This window comes from Paroedura picta, unplaced genomic scaffold, assembly GCF_049243985.1.
Source record: "Paroedura picta isolate Pp20150507F unplaced genomic scaffold, Ppicta_v3.0 Ppicta_v3_sca22, whole genome shotgun sequence".
Taxonomy (NCBI): Eukaryota; Metazoa; Chordata; class Lepidosauria; order Squamata; family Gekkonidae; genus Paroedura; species Paroedura picta.
In genome coordinates this window covers 4,603,634-4,621,243 of record NW_027518619.1, presented here as the reverse complement: position 1 = coordinate 4,621,243, position 17,610 = coordinate 4,603,634, and the positions used below count along the sequence as shown (strand labels likewise).

Sequence of the window (17,610 nt, the reverse complement as noted above, 5' to 3'; positions counted from 1 at the left end):
GTCTGTTGTGGAGAGAGGAAGGGAAGGCGATTGTAAGCCACTTTGAGACTCCTTCAGGTAGAAGAAAAGCGGTGTATAAGAACCAACTCTTCTTCTTCAGTAATTTCAGGGCTCTCTGAGCCTCACCTCCCTCACAGGGTGTCTGTTGTGGGGAGAGGAAAGGGAAGGCAACTGTAAGCCGCTTTGAGACTCCTTCAGGTAGAGAAAAGCGGCATATAAGAACCACCTCTTCTTCAGTAATATCAGGGTTCTCTCAGCCTCACCTCCCTTACATGGTTTCTGTTGTGGGGAAAAGAAAGGGAAGGCAATTGTAATCCTCTTTGAGACTCCTTCAGGTAGAGAAAAGTGGCATATAAGAACCAACTCTTCTTCTTCAGTAATTTCAGGCCTCTCTCAGCCTCACCTCCCTCACAGGCTGTCTGTTGTGGGGAGAGGAAAGGGAAGGCAATTGTAAGCCACTTCGAGACTCCTTCAGGTAGAGAAAAACAGCATATAAGAACCAACTCTTATTTTTCTATGCATCTTGACTTTAATTAACTATCCCTTTCTGGTAACTAACCCTCCTCCCACTTTCTATCTACCTATAAGTAACACTTGAGGATGGCTGTTTAAGTGTATCTAAAGAACTGTGCTTTCACACAAAAGCTTATACCCAGAATTAAATTGTGTTGGATTCAAAGGTCCCCTCGGACCCAAACTTTGCCCTTTTGTTTCAGACCAACATGGCTACCCACCTGAATCCACGTTTCGTCTGCCTGGGTGCTGTCCATGGTGCTGAACAGCTGTCAGCAAGCAGAAACGCTAGCTTGGTCTACTAATAAAGGAATTTTACTAGATTAATTGACAAAGTTTTAATGTAACTTTTAGTAATATATTTATATATTTGTATTTTAGTATTATGTGTTATTTGGGACGTATTGCATAATTTCCCCTGTTATATGAATGGTGCAAACCATAATAAAATTTCTACTACTACTACTACTACTACTACTACTACTAGATTAATTGTATGGATATAACTGATAACTTATTGAATGTCTTAATCTAAATTAATTGGACTCACCCAAATATCATTTAAGTTGTCTTTATAAGTCAGGGAGAAGTGAGGTGATTTATACTTAATGAGCAAAAATCTTCCTTGTGAGAATGAAATACTCCTTGGTCTCTTTTCCATTTCACATTATTGCATAAGGTAGCCTCAGAAATGGATACACTTGTTCATATCAGTTAGTCTCATTAATTAAAAATGGCCCAAGATGATTAAAGCTCAAGCTGAGGTTGCAGTCCTGGATGCATTTACTCTCGGTAAGTTCCATTAATAGGACTTTTGAGTAATCCTGCACAGGATTGGGTTATAAAGCTTTCATTCTCATGACTAAGCCAATTAATGTTGGCAGACCTAAGAAATTCCGACAGTCAGCAATGCTACCTTTTGCTAGCTGTGATGTCCTGATTATTAATTGGTTCTGTTCTAATGTAGCCTGTGAGTAATTGAAACAAACAGTTGTGTGTTGACTTAATAGGGTTTTTCTTTAGGTTTGCTTCCTTTTCATAAAAATACATCTCTTGCTTTTGCTGAGCAAGCTGCAATTACTTTGATATACTGAAATTTCCAAAAGCCAAAAATCTAATGATACCTATTAGGAAAGGGACATTATTTTGCATATGCTGTGGTGGATTTAATCCCCCAAATTAATTTATGGCAAGGGGAAGGAAGTCTACAGGAGATATGAGACTCTGAATGCAGCCTTGAGATTTTTTTTTAAGTTTGGAAACCCTTGAGTTTGTCTCTCCAAGCTGAGCGAAGGTGTGGTGAAACAGCAGGTGAAATTTTGTGTAGGTAAGGGCACCATGATGCATGCACAAAACCTTAAGTTCATGAAAATCTTGATGGGTTCTGTGTTCGCAGTGACCAAGACCAAGAGCAAGTCCTTGGGGTTGTAGGGTTAGATCACTGAAAATGTCAACATTGTGCAGTGACAATTAAAAAGATAACACCCATAATGTGGAATTCAGTGGCTGGGGATGTAGTGATGGCCTTTAAGATGGGCAAATTCACTTTTCCACCCAGAATTTGCTTTTCATTGCAGAGAGCCAGTCAGTTTCTATGGAGGGCAAACAACACAGCAGAGAGGCCCAAGCCCTCCTAAGAACATCAGATGAGCCCTGCAGGATCAGACCAGTGGCCCATGTAGTCCAGTCTCCTGCTTCACACAGTGGCCAGCCAGCCCCTCTGGAGGGCCAGCAACAGGACAGAGAGGCCCAAGCCCTCCTAAGAGCATCAGATGAGCCCTGCAAGATCAGACCAGTGGCCCATGTAGTCCAGTCTTCTGCTTCACACAGTGGCCAACCAGTCCCTCTGGAGGGCCAGCAACAGGACAGAGAGGCCCAAGCCCTCCTAAGCACATCAGACGAACCCTGCAGGATCAGACCAGTGGTCTGCTTGGTCTAGCATTCTGTCTCACTTAGTGGCCAACCAGTTCCGCTGGAGAGCCAACAGGGCATTCAAGGGCTCTTGGCTGTGGGATTTAGAGGATCAGTTTCTCCAAATGTGGACATTCTTCTCAGTCACCATGGCTAGTAGCCATTGGTAGACTTCACAAATCTATCTAATCCCCTTTGAAAGCAGTCTACGCCTGCATCCATCACTCCATCCTCAAGGAATGAAATCCCCCTTTTGATCACTCTCTGGGTCAAGCAGTATTTCCCTTGGTCTGTTCTGAACCTACTGCCCAACGGCTCCACTGGATGCCCTCCAGTTCTAGTCTTTTGGGAAAGGGAGGGAAATTTCTCGTTGCCAACTCTCTCCAATCTCGGCCATGATTTTTATAAGCTTCTATCATGTCTCCCCCCCCCCCCCAATCATCTCTTTTCGAAACTGAAAAGCCGGATGGGAATTAGTGCACCGAGCAGATTAGCTATGCGGCTGGTGCCGCACTACAAGACCAGCAAGCTTTGCGGCGCCCGTCTGCCACCGAGAGCCTTGGGGGGAGAGGGCACTGTGCCACCCCGTCGTCATGTCACCGTCTTCCTAATGGGATGTGTCAGAACTGTGCTGCATCAATGGGAAACGATTGTCAGTTTTTCAGCCAAAGGAAGAACAACACCCTGCATTTGCACTTGGCAACCTGAGCTTCTCTGGTGGTTTTGTGTTGTTCCCCCTGGCAGCTTCCAGTGCAGCGAAAGGATCCTTCGACTTCAAAAAATACTGTGCTAGTTTTCAAATGAGTAAACCCATCCTGTGTTCAAACTCCTACCGACCCCCCAACCCTGCGTTTAGCCGTGCTGTAAGTTAGTGACTCGTGGGAGAGAAAGCAGCATGGCATGGCGCAATCTCATCAGATCTCACCAGCTGATCTAGGTCAGGACCTAGAAAGGAGACCTCCAAGGAAGACTCCACAGTGGAAGGCAGTGGCAGACCACCTCTGCTTCTCCCTTGCCTTGACAAACCCCTCGAGAGGTCACCATCAATCAGCCGTGACGTGATGGCCTTTTGCACACACAATTAACGTCTCTTACTGTACAGTCCCAGCAGTGGCTTCTAAGGATGCTCAATCAAGTCAGAGTCCAGTAGGACCTTTAAGACCAACAAAGATTTATTCAAGGCGTGAGCTTTCGAGTGCTTGCACTGATTTGATTGTGCTACTTCAGACCAACACGGCTGCTCATTTGAATCTGTTCTAAGGATGCTTTCACGCATGCTGAAAAGCATTGGTTCAGTCTTCTTCGGCAACTGTTCGCAAGTGCGTTTTGCCCATTTCGTACAATAAAATCCAGTTGCAAAATGCGCTGGAAGTGCATTATTTAGTGCGTGTGAAACTGCCCCCCGTGTGTATTGAGCTGAGCTTAAAAAGGTGTGACTCTCTTTAGGATTGTATCGCTTGTGGATGAACTGTGGTTAATCTCTCATCCGATCCCTTTTGTTTGGATATTAAAATTTATCATCACGCCTTTTCCTCAAAAGGTGACTCAAGATGACTCACAACACGTCTATTAATTTAAAAGCTTTCGTATAACGAAACAACATCTGACTGCCAGTGCAGTTAAGTGTTACTGAAAGTAAAGCCCAAATTAAAGACTTCATCAGACTGATGCAATTTCTGGAGAAAGCTCCCTCCCAGCTGATTGCCAGCTTTATAAGGGAATGGGGGGGGGGGAATCTCCCAGCCCCTTACAGACCCAAATGGGGGCTCTTCTGCTGGGGACGGTGTTTCCTCCCCCAGCAGAAGCTGGCTGCTGGCTCTGTAATCAGCTGGAAAAAATATCCTTGCAGACCCAAGTGGGATCCCTTCTGCTGGGGGTGTCCCTGCCCCAATAGAAGCTTGCTCCTCTTCACTGCCTGTAACTTCAGGGCACTAAAGAGGACAAGTTATGCAGGCAAGCCTGAGCGGCAAGCTGCCAAGGCTTGGCTTCAACAGGCTTGGAGGCCGCAGGACCTGCGCACGCTTGGAGAAGGGTGGACAGTCAGTCAGTCCAGCCTCCTCCTCCACTCCCCCTGCCAGCCCTGCCATGCCTTTTCTCCCATGCCATGGCTGTCCTCATGGAACAGAGGCTGGGGGGGGGGGGGAGTGACAGTGCAGGCAAGTGGCACCCACCTTGGCCTCAGGCACCTCGCTGATCACAGCTTGGCTTCTGGGGAGCACACTGCCCCCAGCAGCAGCGGTTCCCCCAGTTTCCAGTGTTCCTGACATTTTTACAAAGTAGTCTTTTGTGTTACAACGTAGCAATGTTGTAACTCAATAACCTGTTTTGAAAACGCCTGGGGGCAATGGGGGGCAACGGAAGGCAGGGAATGGTAAAATGAAGGGGTGCAATTAAAAGAAAGGCGCAAGCAGGCACCGTTAGTTTGGGGCAGTCTCCGTTCCCCAGATGCACAGCTGATGGAAGAGGGCAGCGCTAGGGCACCTTTCCCTGGGGAGAGGGAGGAAGAGTGGGAGGGAAGTGGATAGCTGCAAGAAAAGGGGCATTCCCAAACGACTCAAAATGGGCAAGGGGAAAAACCCGATTGCATGCATTTCCGCATTGGGCAGCCCTGATTTAGTCCCTGATAGGCCCTTCTACAAAAAGTGAAGACCGGATTTCTGTGGACTCCTTTTTGGCAGGGCAAGTGTGGGGGCAGTTTGGGTCTGCAACTGAAAAGATTAATTTCAGTGAGCAAATGGAAGAAAACATCGACCCTTTGAAAATGCAAATCCGAATGATATCCCTAGTGTGGCAACAGTCACAGTAAGCAGTTATTGCCTAAAAGATTAAATGCCGATGACAGATTACCACCCACCTTTCCCAAATAATTCAGATGTTGCAATTTCTCCTTTCCCCTTAGGGTATCCCTCCTCCTTTCCCCTTAGGGTATCCCTCCTCGCACAGATGTTGTTTTCGCTAATTATTACAAACCGTATCCCAACATGAAACACCGGGGAGTTTTTATTTGTTTATATCTTTGTAGGAGTGCTTTGCGAGAAATTCATGGTCACTTTATAACATGGGGGGAAAGGAAGTTGGTAGGCAAGATTTAAAAAAACCGAAGTGAATAGCAGCAGAAGGCTCCATGGAAAACAAAACTATGGGGTGGGGGGAATTTATCTGAGCACAAAGCCAAAGAAAAAGGGAAAGAACAAGGAAAGGGGTGTGGTGGGAGGTAGCCTAGTTGTGATTCAAATGTGGAAGACATCTGGAGGGTTCCTTTCTGGGCAGAGTTGAGGAGGAAGCTGTATTGAGGAATATCAGGCACAAACGCAGGGCATGAAATGGAAATCAAAAATGAAGATAAAAAATAGGAAATCTCTAGTGCGGAAAAGGTCTCAGTGCACAGAAGCAGACCAACCTTCTCTTCCTGCTACAGCACCACCTAGTGGTGCAAAGGCTGAAGTTGCAAAAAGAGAAATCCTTTTCGAAAAGAAAAGATGAATCAATCAATGGCTGTATCTTTTTTTTAAGTAACTTTTGAACAAAGGATTTCCCCTCTCCCCATAATAATACTGGTGTCAGATGCATGGAAAATGAAAACCTAGTCAGCAGTTATGGTTTGCTCTGGATCTGCTGATTGAACTTACTCATTGGACATTTATCTCACAGGGTGTCTGTTGTAGGGGAAGGAGAGGCAGGTGATTGTAAGCCTGTCTGAGACTCCTTTGGGTAATGAAAAGCAGGGTACAGAAATAAGCTCTTAAGACCATAGAATCGTGGAGTCGGAAGGTACTCCAGAGTCATCTAGTTCAACCCCTTGCACAATGCAGGAAACTCACAACTATCTGCCCACCCACAGTGACCCCAATTTCTTGCCCAGATGATGCCCCATCCCCAGGAAAGCCAGAATCCCTGGTGAGTCTTGCCTGGAAGAAATTCACCTCCCAACCCCAAAGTGGTGATCAGCATTTCCCTGGGCATGCAAGAAGGGCCACAACAGCCAAGGGCTAATTGGGTTAGGAGCAGCATCGTCTAATCTGGTGGCATATAAGAACCAACTCTTCTTCTTCTTCTTCTTCTAGAGATATAGTGACTAGAACTGTGCAGAATTCTGCACTACCCCACGTGCAACCATCAGGGTGATCTTGGGTTCGCCACGGCACTGATAAAGCTGTTCAAGCAGTGATATCAGGGCTCTCTCAGCCTCACCTCCCTCACAGGGTGTCTGTTGTGGGGAGAAGAAAGGGAATCCTGCTGGTAAAGAAAAGTGGTATATATAAGAACCAACTCTTCTTCTTCAGTAATATCAGGGCTCTCTCAGCCTCACCTCCCTCATAGGGTGTCTGTTGGGGGGAGAAGAAAGGGAAGGCAAGCTTTGAGACTCCTTCGGGTAGAGAAAAGAGGCATATAAGAACCAACTCTGCTTCTTCTTCTTCTGAGAAATCGGGGGGGGGGGGATGCTAGGAGGGTCAGGGTTTAGGAAGGGCAGGGAGCCCCAGCTTCCTCATTCTGGCATTTTGCTTCTGTTATTTGATCAGTAATGCGTACAATAAAGAAAGATAGAGACTTTGGATTTGAGACTTTTATTGTACATCCACTACATCGGAGCTATTCCTCGTTCTTCCCACCCATTGGTTGGCAGCCCAACTTCATTCCAACCGTCGTCGTGATACCACGTCGGTTTGCAGAGGGCTACGTTGTTTTCCTGTAGCTTAGATGCGATCGGTAGTAAATTTGATTTGTTTTTTATGGGCTTGAAGAGTAAATTTCAGTGTTTGCACTTAACCAAGAACTGGAGATTGCCTGTTCCTTTTACGGTCGCTTTGATTCCACCTTGCCAGCTAGTTATGTTGGTTGCCTGGGAAACTGTTGTGCACTCTGCCAGGAAGCGTGATTGGGTTTGTTTCCTAGTTTCAGGAAAGGTGGAAGAACACGGATCCTGCAAGACGTGCTTCCAAGCCAAATGATACACACACCCAATAATAATATTCTCTAGCTGTCTCATACTGTAGGTCACCCTGCGGTCCACACATTTAGCAAAAGAAAGTTCTGCATCACAATCTGATCAACAGGTGTTCTTTCAGCAACCAATGAGACAGTGTTGGGTAGCCAGACCAGGGGTGGGGAGTTACGTATTCCTGGATCCTGTTGAGCACAAGTCTTAAAGACCCATTCCAAAGACCAATGTCCCCAACAATTACCCTCTGAACGCTTGAGAGATGCTGGAATTTGGCATCATTTCACAGCATCCTAGTGGTAAAAAAGCCAACAGCCAAAGTGAAGTGCTGCCAAAATATCAGCCTTCACGTGATCCCACATAGGAGTGAGTCGCTTTTTCTTTTCTTTTTCAAGAAACTAATCATGCCCAACCGCTGCAATTTCTTGACCGCTAACTGAACTGTGAGGCAGCGGTGCAGAGGTGCCATAACTGCTCTCCGAGGAACTGAATAGAGCCATTGGCTCTGCTATTTATAGGATCCATTAGGACCCAACGTCTGGGTTGTTTTCGTAGCCGTCATTAACGATAGAAGGGTTGTCTCTGCCGCACTGGCGGCTACTCGTGTGCCGCTAAAAATATCCATCAAAAGTGCTGTGAACTAGACCTTGCTTGATAAAAGCCCCCAAGGCAATTTGTTTTTCGTTCTTTCTTGGATTCCCTGCATTAAATCCCCCGAACAACGTTTGAGTTCTGTGGCACCTTTAAGGCCAACAGAGTTTTATTCCAGTTCTAAGCTTTCATGTACCAAAAATAAAACTTGGTAAGTTTTGAAGCTGCCACTTGTCTCACACTTTGTTCTGCTGATTCAAACCAACACAGCGACCCACCTGAATCTAAATTAAACCTTCTGTTACTCAGCAAAGTGTCTCCTCTCCCTTTCTTTGTTCACTTTGGTTCATTTCTGGGTTGGATCCTTGAAAATCTCTGCACACGATTGGCAAGTCCAGGTTGGAATTCTATGGAGATTTGGGGGCAGAGCCTGGGAAGGGCTGGTGGGAGGATAGACCTCTGCAGGGATAAAACCATAGAGTCCACCTCAAGAAGGGGAATCCAGAGGAACTGATCTTTTGTAGTTTGGAGATTAGTAATAATTTCAAGAGGACTTCAGGCCCCATCTGGAGATTGGCAACTCTGTCTGTGCATGGTTTGAAGATGAAGGCCAAGATCTTGCTGAAAGAACATGGCAAGGCTTGGATGGGTGAGGCCATGGAAGGAGGGAGGCCATTCTCCACATCCTCCATTTGAGTATGTTCGTACAGAGGCAGGAACCTGTTGGCCTGCCTTCTCCATAGGTCTCTGTTGTTTGGGGGAGGCCCTCCTCCTTGGCCCTTAAATGTTAGAGGCATGTTCATAATGTGTCTGTTGGACGAGAGATTGCACAGGGAGCTCTGGCCCAGTAAATTCCAAAAACAACTCAGATAGCAGAAATTGTGAAGGCCTTTTTCCCAGGTCAGAAAAACTCAGGTGAAGTACTGAGTTCACCTGGAAGGAAGATATGCTGGACAGGTTAGGTTCTGCCGCTCCCTGAAAACATCCAATGGGAGCTGACAGGACATTGGTGAGAGACAGTTAAAAACATCTGTTAGGTCAGTTGGAGTGTAGCTGCCTGAGTGAAGCTGTGGTAGTATAGCAACTAAATACTGACTGGAAAAAGGATGGGAAGGTGATGTGGCTCAGCAGTAGAGTATCTGGTTGTCATACATAAGGTCCCAGGTTCAATCCCCAGCATCTCCAGATAAAATGATTGTGTGGTAGGCGATGTAAAACATCTCTCTCTCTCTCTGAGACCCTGGAGATCCTCTGCCACTCTGAGTAAAAAAATACTGATCTTGATAGACTATTGGCATTAGCATCCTGCCATACTTTATGCATTCTTTTTATTATTATGTTCTCTGTGGAAGGGGGGATAGAGTAACCATTTGGTGAACTTGGAGATGATTGGGAGTATGGGTTTGTTTACAGTTTCACTTTCATCTCTGTATAGGCTGTGGGTGTTGGGAGAACAGGAAGCTTCAGTGTTATCTTCATAGCGTTGTCCTTGGAGTCAGAGTCTGGCAGTTGGGGTTCACACCTGGGTGTAACAAATGTGCCTGGGAAAGTGAGGGAGTTACCTTCCTAAGTGGGGTGGTGTTATGTGACATGGTGGAGCCAGTGGGGAATACATCCATCTGTATAGTTATTACAATTTAATCTTAACCAAAAGTTTCATGAGATTAGTTCGTTTCTTTTCAATAAATCGCTTTTACTAAAGATGCCAAGCCTGTTTATTTGGGAAGTCAACTGGGATTGTGACATAGACCAAGGGTGTAGTTCAGTCCAAGGCAGCTTGATATGTTCATGCAGGCTGACTTCTAACAAAGAATCCCAAATGCTTGAATAGGGAAATAGTTCCAAAGTTCAACTGGAAAGAAATGTTGTAACCTCACCCTGCTGTTATGTTCAAACCATAAATTAAAACGTTTGCTTATTATTCGTTTAACCCCGTTCAATAGATGTGTATGGTCTTAAGGGAAGAAGCACATACAGTCACACATAAGCTAAGGTCATCAAGATATGATTCAGTGATGGCAGGTTTGAATGAACCAGTCTTTGAATTCTGAACTGCAATAGATATGTGCAGTATCTGTGTGAAATATGACTATGGAAATGGACAATGCTACACCCTCTGGTGATGTCTCTGAAGGAGAAAGACAGGACCTGGAATGTGAAATAGTCATGGCTCTCTCTGTATATAATTTACAAGAGTAAAGCTGGGTGGTGAACGGTGACCGCCTGGCCTGCCAGTAATCCTGAGCCTCTGTGACAGCAGGTGAGGAGGACAGCAGGGTGAGCGAAAAAGGGTGTCATGGGATGCCCCAGGTGGTATTAGGGGTTATTGATGAGGAAGAGGGTTTGTATGTTTGCTTTTCTTGCTTTTAATAATCAGTTGGAAAAAGAAAGCATTACTATACTTCCCTGCTGGCGTCACAGCTTTTGTGCTGAGCTCGTCCCCTAGATGGGGCTGCCAGCTCTTGAACTCTGGCCCAAATTGGGGGGAGGGGGACACATGGCCTTTGAGTGAAAGGGTGGAACAAGGGGCAGAACCCAGCAAGTCTGAGGATAACTGATGGCAAAGTTCAGAATAAATACTTCTGGTTTTATATTTATATTGTTTTACCTCACTCTCTTAGTTATAGATTCTGGAGGGACAAATATATAACATTTTAATAAATTGGCAGACGGGCTTGGCAGAGATAATTCTCTGTTGTGCATAGAGGAAGTAAGAGTGGTCATTTCTCCTGGCTGCGTTGGAGGGTGGCCTCAATGGCATTATACTCCACTGAGGTCCTTTCCCTGCCCAAACCTTGCCCTCCTCTGGATCAGGTGTGGTCAAACTGCGGCCCTCCAGATGTCCATGGACTACAATTCCCAGGAGCCCCTGCCAGCAAACGCTGGCAGGGGCTCCTGGGAATTGTAGTCCATGGACTTCTGGAGGGCCGCAGTTTGACTACCCCTGCTCTGGATCTTCAGGAATTTCCCACCCAGAGTTGGCCACCCTGCCCCTGTAAAACACCTAGAGCAGGTCTTGGGGAAGTGGCTTCAGAATGGCAGCCTTAGTCTGAAGCTCTGGTTTGCGCGCTTCCTTGTCCGCACAAGACTCTGTCGAATATCCGTCCCCCCGCTCTCTTTCGTTAACGTGTCTTTGTTTGTCTCGTTGTTGTGAATCCTGCGACCGGCCTAGAAGAAGTATCCGCCAGGATAGTCCAAGTAGTGACAGCTGAGGCTGTGGCAGTCCTGAAAGGGGAACAGGAACAAGAAGCCCAACACAAAGATCAGCCTGCACCATTGCCTTTAGGTAAAGTCTGCCGTCTCAGCTGTATGTTGTGCTAGAAGCGTCTAGTTTTGCGCTGCAGCTGCGGCCCAGATTTTTATTTCATAATCCATTCATTCAGCTATTTATTTTAAGAATGGAGAGCTGAGGTGCTGCCGCCTTCCCATTGGCCAAGAGCAGGAGTCCTAGCCACATGATCACTTACTGCCGTTGTGCTTCTCTTGGGCAAGTCATAAGGACTGCCAACCGCTCATCTCTCCGTAGCATTTGAGGAAAGCCAGCCTATTGGCAGGATCCTTGGCTCTTGCGGGCAAGAGATCCACTCAAACCTTTCTTTCCGAATCTCATGCCTGACTTTTGAATCGCTTCCCTCTTCTCCACGAGTTGGAAACGATAAATTTGTTTTAGCTTTGCATGCTAAAACAAGAATTTTATAGTACAGATCAAGGCATTTCAGGAAGAACGTTGGTATAAGACAACCAAACTCTCAAGGTGCATACCGTTTGCTCTTGAGCAGAATCAAGTGGTAAAGAGCTAGGTTTAACTTGTTTGATTTCTTTATTTCCATTTATCTTCCACGATGTTGTCAGTTCTGCGTGTTGCAGAGCTAGGCAATCGTGCAAGTCTTGCAGCTCCACTCTGCAAATAAATCTTTTTCCCGGTCCCAGAAGCCTCCTTCCAGGAGAAGTGGCCGTGCTGGAGGAAGGGAGAGAGAGAGACTAACCTAACGTGGAGAGACTCGCAGGAGGGTAGCTGTTCTGGTGTGCAGTAGAAGAGCAAGATGTGACTCCACTGGCACTGGGATAGAAAGAGCTACAAGAAGAGAGTGGAAGATCCCAAAAAGACAACAAAGGAAAAATCTGTCCAACAGCTAAAGAATCTGTCCAACGGCTAAATCAAAGAGTCTGTGTTATCTCTTTATTATTATCTCTGGCGGAGGCAAGGTGGAAATTATTATAATAAAGAGATAACACAGACTCTTAAACTTTGATTAAGCCGCTGGACAGATTCTTTTTCCCTTTACTGGAATAGAAAGAGGCCGTTTAGGCAGAAGAGAGGGCTGAGTGGAAGAGGTAGACCATTACTGTGGTTGAGGAGAGCAAATGGAACTTAAGTGCTCACTGAAATATGCTTAACTGCACCCAGAAATAATTCAGTTTGCGTTTCATGAATACCAAGGATCAATATACAGCAAAATATGTATGTATACGCAGGGACCCACTAATATTGTGGAGGGGCAGCCCTCCTCCCTAACTTGCTGGAGCTGCACTTTGCTACAGTGGCTCACATGCACACACTCCTCAGCTCGACCGATCCTGGCTATAGCAGCAAGGGAAGAGGCTCCCTCATCCCACCTGACCCCAGCTTCACTGCTTCAACAATGGTAGCAACTCCCTCCAATTCACTCAACCCCATCTAAGGTTCCAACTCAGAAGCACCTGCAAATGCACAGACCTCTGTTGGGGGGGATTGATGCTTCCCCTTCACACACACACCCCAGGTTATCCGATTTTTCTACAGATCTGAGAGGTCCTCCGAGTTTGGAGAAAAACCTTCCCTCTGTGTAAATGGGCCCAACCTGTGGATTTAAGTATCTGCAGATGGGCCCACGCTGTGTGTCTCTATTGCAGGACGAAAGCTAATGTGAGCATTCGTTCTTTGTGGGGAAAGCAATATTATATTATACACAGGTACGCACAGAAATGCACACAAGTAGACTGCGGAACTGCGTGGAAATATTTTTATTATATCTGCAACCAAAAGAAAACAGAGTCCTTCCAGCTGAAATCAACGGGGCTTAAAAGCGCTCCTCCCGTTGCAACTCTTCTTTTGTCCCTGTTCTGTTGACCTCTTTTATGTCCATCAGTTGGGTCTGAGTCTCACCTGAGTCACTTTTCACGGTTCGACAAGAACTGTCTGCATACGTGGGGTAAAGCCGGTTCTCGAACCTCCGTTTTGACTCATTTGTGCAGTAATGAAATGCGATCTCTTCGTATACCTGTAAGTGGGCTGAACATGTGGTTTGGCACCTGACTTGGATGTGATTGGCTTGTCTGTTTGTTCACGCCATTGTTGTTCGTCGTGCTGTTGCTGTTTGAAGAATCGCTTGAATAGCCCCCCTCCCCCTTCCCCGCTTCTGCTTGCAAAGTGAGTTTTTCTTCGAAGCATGCAAGACTAATGAGGTCAGTCGTTCCTATAGCCATTAGTAAGTCATGAGAGAAGACTGGTAACATGTTGGAGGAGACTCCCAAGCATCGTGCGGCCACCTCTGAAATGAATGGCTCTTCTCCCGATCCTGGCTCACTGCCAAAATATTATCAGATGCTGCTAGGCCACTGTGAGGGGGAGATTGTCCCGTTGGCACACCCGTGAGTCCAAATAACCGGTCGCTTGTGTCTCCTTTCCACTGTTCCTTCTTTAGCGGTCGAAGAGACGGCCAACCTCCCTCCTTCCCCGCCCCCGTCGCCCGCCTCGGAGAAGACCGGAGCCCTGGAAGAAGGTAAGCGTTTCCTTCGGCTTTGGGAGGATGGATCTTTCCGGAGACAGAGCTACATGCCCGAGTAAAAGAGAGGCGGGCGGGTGTTTCCGTCCGCCTCGCTTCCAAGGACTGAGCCAACCTCTTCACTGTGAGTTAACAGGTGCATGAGCACATAGGTGAGCTTGGTGACATTTGAAAGGGTACGTTAGCATGACCAATGCTACAGTTGTAGGGCTTCTGTGCTTCTGGAGGGTTGCTGTGAAAGGGAAACATTGTCCAGCGCGACCATTCCTGTTGAAGTTCTGTGATGGGGAAAGGGGCACCCAGTATGTGATTGCGGGTGGGTGGGTTTGATTCTCTCTTCTGTGTCTCTTTTAAAATGTCAGATCCTTTCAGGACTGAGGCCTGGTGCTCCTAATTGCTGCCTGATATCACCTGACTGGAGAGGATTCCAAATTATCCCTTCTACATCTTTTGTGTTATGTTTCTTGGTTTGTTTTTCATTTGCTGCCCCTCCCTTTCCCTTAGGGTTGCCAACCTGGATTGGGATTTTGCGGAATGGAGCAGGATTTGGAGGGGATGGTCCTCAAGAGGGTACCAAAGCAACTATTTCCCCCCAGGGGAACTGATCTCTGTTTTCTAGAGATCAGTTGTAATTTCAGGAGATCTCCAGGCCCCACCGGAACACTGGGACAAATGCTGTCACAAAGTCTTTATATATATATATACATATAAAAACATCTCTTCTTTATTTCCAGAAAGATGACCTGTCAAATTCTCAGCAGAAACGGGGGTTCTTTGACAAGTCATCTTTCTGGAAATAAAGAAGAGATTGGGAAAAACCTGAAGACTTTGTGGCAGCATTAGTTCCAGGTTTTATTTATCTATCTATCTATCTATCTATCTATCTATCTATCTATCTATCTATCTATCTATCTATCTATCTATCTATCTATCTATCTATCTATCTATCTATCTATCTATCTATCTATCTATCTATCATCTATCTATCTATCTATCTATCTATCTATCTATCTATCTATCTATCTATCTATCTATCTATCTATCATACTTCTATACCACCCTCCCCGGAGGCTCAGGGCGGTTTACATTATAACAGAGAACAATACATAAAACAGTCTGTAAAACATGTATAATTGATAACTAATAATTTTGCTCTTGGTTTTGTATCTTTTGGGGTACCCACCGGGAGACTGGCAACCCTACTCCCCTCCCCCCTCTCCTGTTTAGGGCTAAGGAACAGGGTGGGTCTGTGGGAAGGAAAAAGTTGTTTGACACTTAGTGCGGTATGTTATGTATTAAGAAACATCAATGGATTTTGCGTCTTTGCAAAAAGGAATGCCGACTTGGGCTCCGGCAGCCCCTAATACCTGAGCAGCAAAGGTTTTCTGTCTGCATGAATTAAGCCCAACGAACAGTATACATGAAACGTAACTCTACAAAATGGACAAGCTCATCCAAAGCAAGAGCAGGGAAGACGTTGATAAGGTAGCACGTAAAGCAATTCTGTTTTCAGCCGCAGCGAGTGGTAAAGGGCTGCCCATGCGCTGCCAAATAGTCAATATCCGTGACTGTCCTATTTCACATACTAATTAAATTCTAGCGGCATGCGGCTGTAAAAGCGCAAGACCCTCGCAGGAAAAAAGAAACAGTGGCAGATCTTCTAACTAATAATACAAATTGATAATCTAACAGTTTTGCATTGCGATCTCTTCGGAAAGCAGCAGTCTTCTGGATCGGCAACTGGTTACTGTTTTACAACGTGAAGCGCTGGGATGCAAGGCACAATGGACCCATGGCATGGCTTCACAACCCTTACATAGAGCCGTGGTCAGTTCTCGTCATGAAACTCAGTGGGTCTGGTAGACCCCAATCCTAGCATTCCACAATACCCTGGGTCATCAAGCCATTGGAATATGAGCACAAATAAAGAGCTGTTTATGATAATCTCCAATTACACAAACACCCAATGGGTCCCATGCTTGACTTTTCCCCAGGGACAAGCCAAGCGTGGGCAGGGATGATATTGCAGCAGTCACTCAAAGGCGGGGTACGTCTTGTTGGTTCTTGTTATCATTTTAGACCAGGGGTAGTCAAACTGCGGCCCTCCAGATGTCCATGGACTACAATTCCCAGGAGGCCCTGCCAGCGAATGCTGGCAGGGGCTTCTGGGAATTGTAGTCCATGGACATCTGGAGGGCCGCAGTTTGACTACCCCTGGTCTAAAATGATATTACCTCCACTGACAAGATGCTTGGTTAATGGGAGAACTTCCTTACACCAAGCAGGGACAGTACCTATCAAAGTGGTGGAGCATCTATTTGAGGTGCAGAAGATCCCAGGTTCGATCCCCGGCACCTCCGGTTCAAGGATCGGGTGATGGGAAAGACCTCCACTTGAGACCCTGCAGAGCTGCTGCCAATCGGAGTGTTCATGCGTGTGTTGGCTGCACTAAAACAGTGGGAGGAGCCCTGCCAGTAAAAAGTGTTGTCACTCATAGAGCGCCCCTTCCAAGGGTTCTTCTCAGTGGCTTTTCAATATGGCAGCTGGCCGAAAACCATCTGAGAAAAGCCCCCATGGTCTCTTCACACTCAATTTCCATGTTTAGCCTCTGTACGTCATCTAACACAAAGTTCAAGCCCGTAGCAATCTCAGGTAGTGACAAAGAAGGAAAGTATTGTGTGTATCTACAAATATTCAAGGAGTTTCTACGCAAATTCCTTCGGAATTAGGGGTTCTATGGTTTTACATGGCTGAGTATTGAAATGTTGTGTTGTTGTTGTTATACTTTGATTTATTGCCCACCATTCCCAGTGGCTCATGAACAAAATCCCATTAAAAACCCTATTAAAACCCCAGACATAAAACATCACAATCCGATGAACATAATATAAAAGAGAGGATTCATGGAACATCACATAATAACAGTTGCAGCATAACATATCAATAACAATTCTAACAGTAATATAAGTTTAACAAATTACCATAATTAATTTATTGAACAATTCTCAAAAGGATTGTGAACCACCCCAAGCCTGTGTGCGGGGAGAGGCAGTATATTAAAGCCCATAAATAAAATAAATATAAAGTTAAATACATGATCTTCCACTGGTGAGAGAGTTGACCAGGAGAAAATGTTCTCCCTCTTCCAAAATACTAGAATTGGAGGGCATCCAGTGAAGCTGATGGGTAGTAGGTTTAAGATGGACAGAGAATGATTAAAATGGGGAATTTGCTGCTTGAGGATGTAGTGATGGCCACAGGAATAGACAAGTTTAAATAGGAATTAGATAGATTTATGGAGAAGAGGTCTGTCAGTGTTTACAGTGTTTACCTTTTTGTCTAGTATTTACTAACCATGGTGATCAAGGGGAACCTCTACATTCAGAGGCACTAATCCTCTGAATCCCAGAGCCAGGAGGCAACATTATGGGAAGGGCTCTATGCCCTTTTGCTGTCTGTCCAGAGCAACTGATTGGCGATTTATGAGACAGAAAGCTGGACTGGATGGACCATTGCTCTGATGCAGCAGAGCTCTTCTTATGTTCTTAGGAAGGCTTCAGCCTCAATGCCCAGTCTCTGACCGTCCAAAGGAACTGGTTGGCCACTGAGACAGGGTGCTGGACTAGACTAGCAGGGCACTTCTTATGTTCTTAGGAAGGCCTCGTACCCTGTGCTCTGTAGCTGGCCATCTAGAAGAACTGGTTGACCACTGTGGGAGAATGGATACAAGACTAGATGGCCTATAAGTCTGATCCAGCAAGGCTCTTCTTACGTTCTTAAGATGGACCCAAGTTCTCACTCAGTAGAAGGCTTCACATGCTCATGAGTGTACTGTCAGAACGTGTGCAAAACTGGGCAGGGGTAGATTTATGCAATCGGAGAGGAGAATCG

At 45.9% G+C, this 17,610-nt stretch overlaps 1 protein-coding gene across 22 annotated transcripts in view; it reads left to right on the top strand.

The window, feature by feature from the left end:
* LOC143828387 (microtubule-associated protein 2-like) overlaps positions 1–17,610 on the top strand; it is a 318,337-nt gene that overhangs the window by 238,011 nt on the left and 62,716 nt on the right. For 18 of the 22 annotated variants that reach the window (XM_077318803.1, XM_077318798.1, XM_077318795.1 and 15 more), the window contains 2 exons: positions 11,127–11,240; positions 13,639–13,716. In XM_077318803.1, the coding sequence (XP_077174918.1) occupies positions 11,127–11,240; positions 13,639–13,716 (192 nt within the window). The remainder of the gene's footprint in view (positions 1–11,126; positions 11,241–13,638; positions 13,717–17,610) is intronic. The other 4 variants (XM_077318800.1, XM_077318792.1, XM_077318791.1 and 1 more) reach the window with 2 other exon arrangements.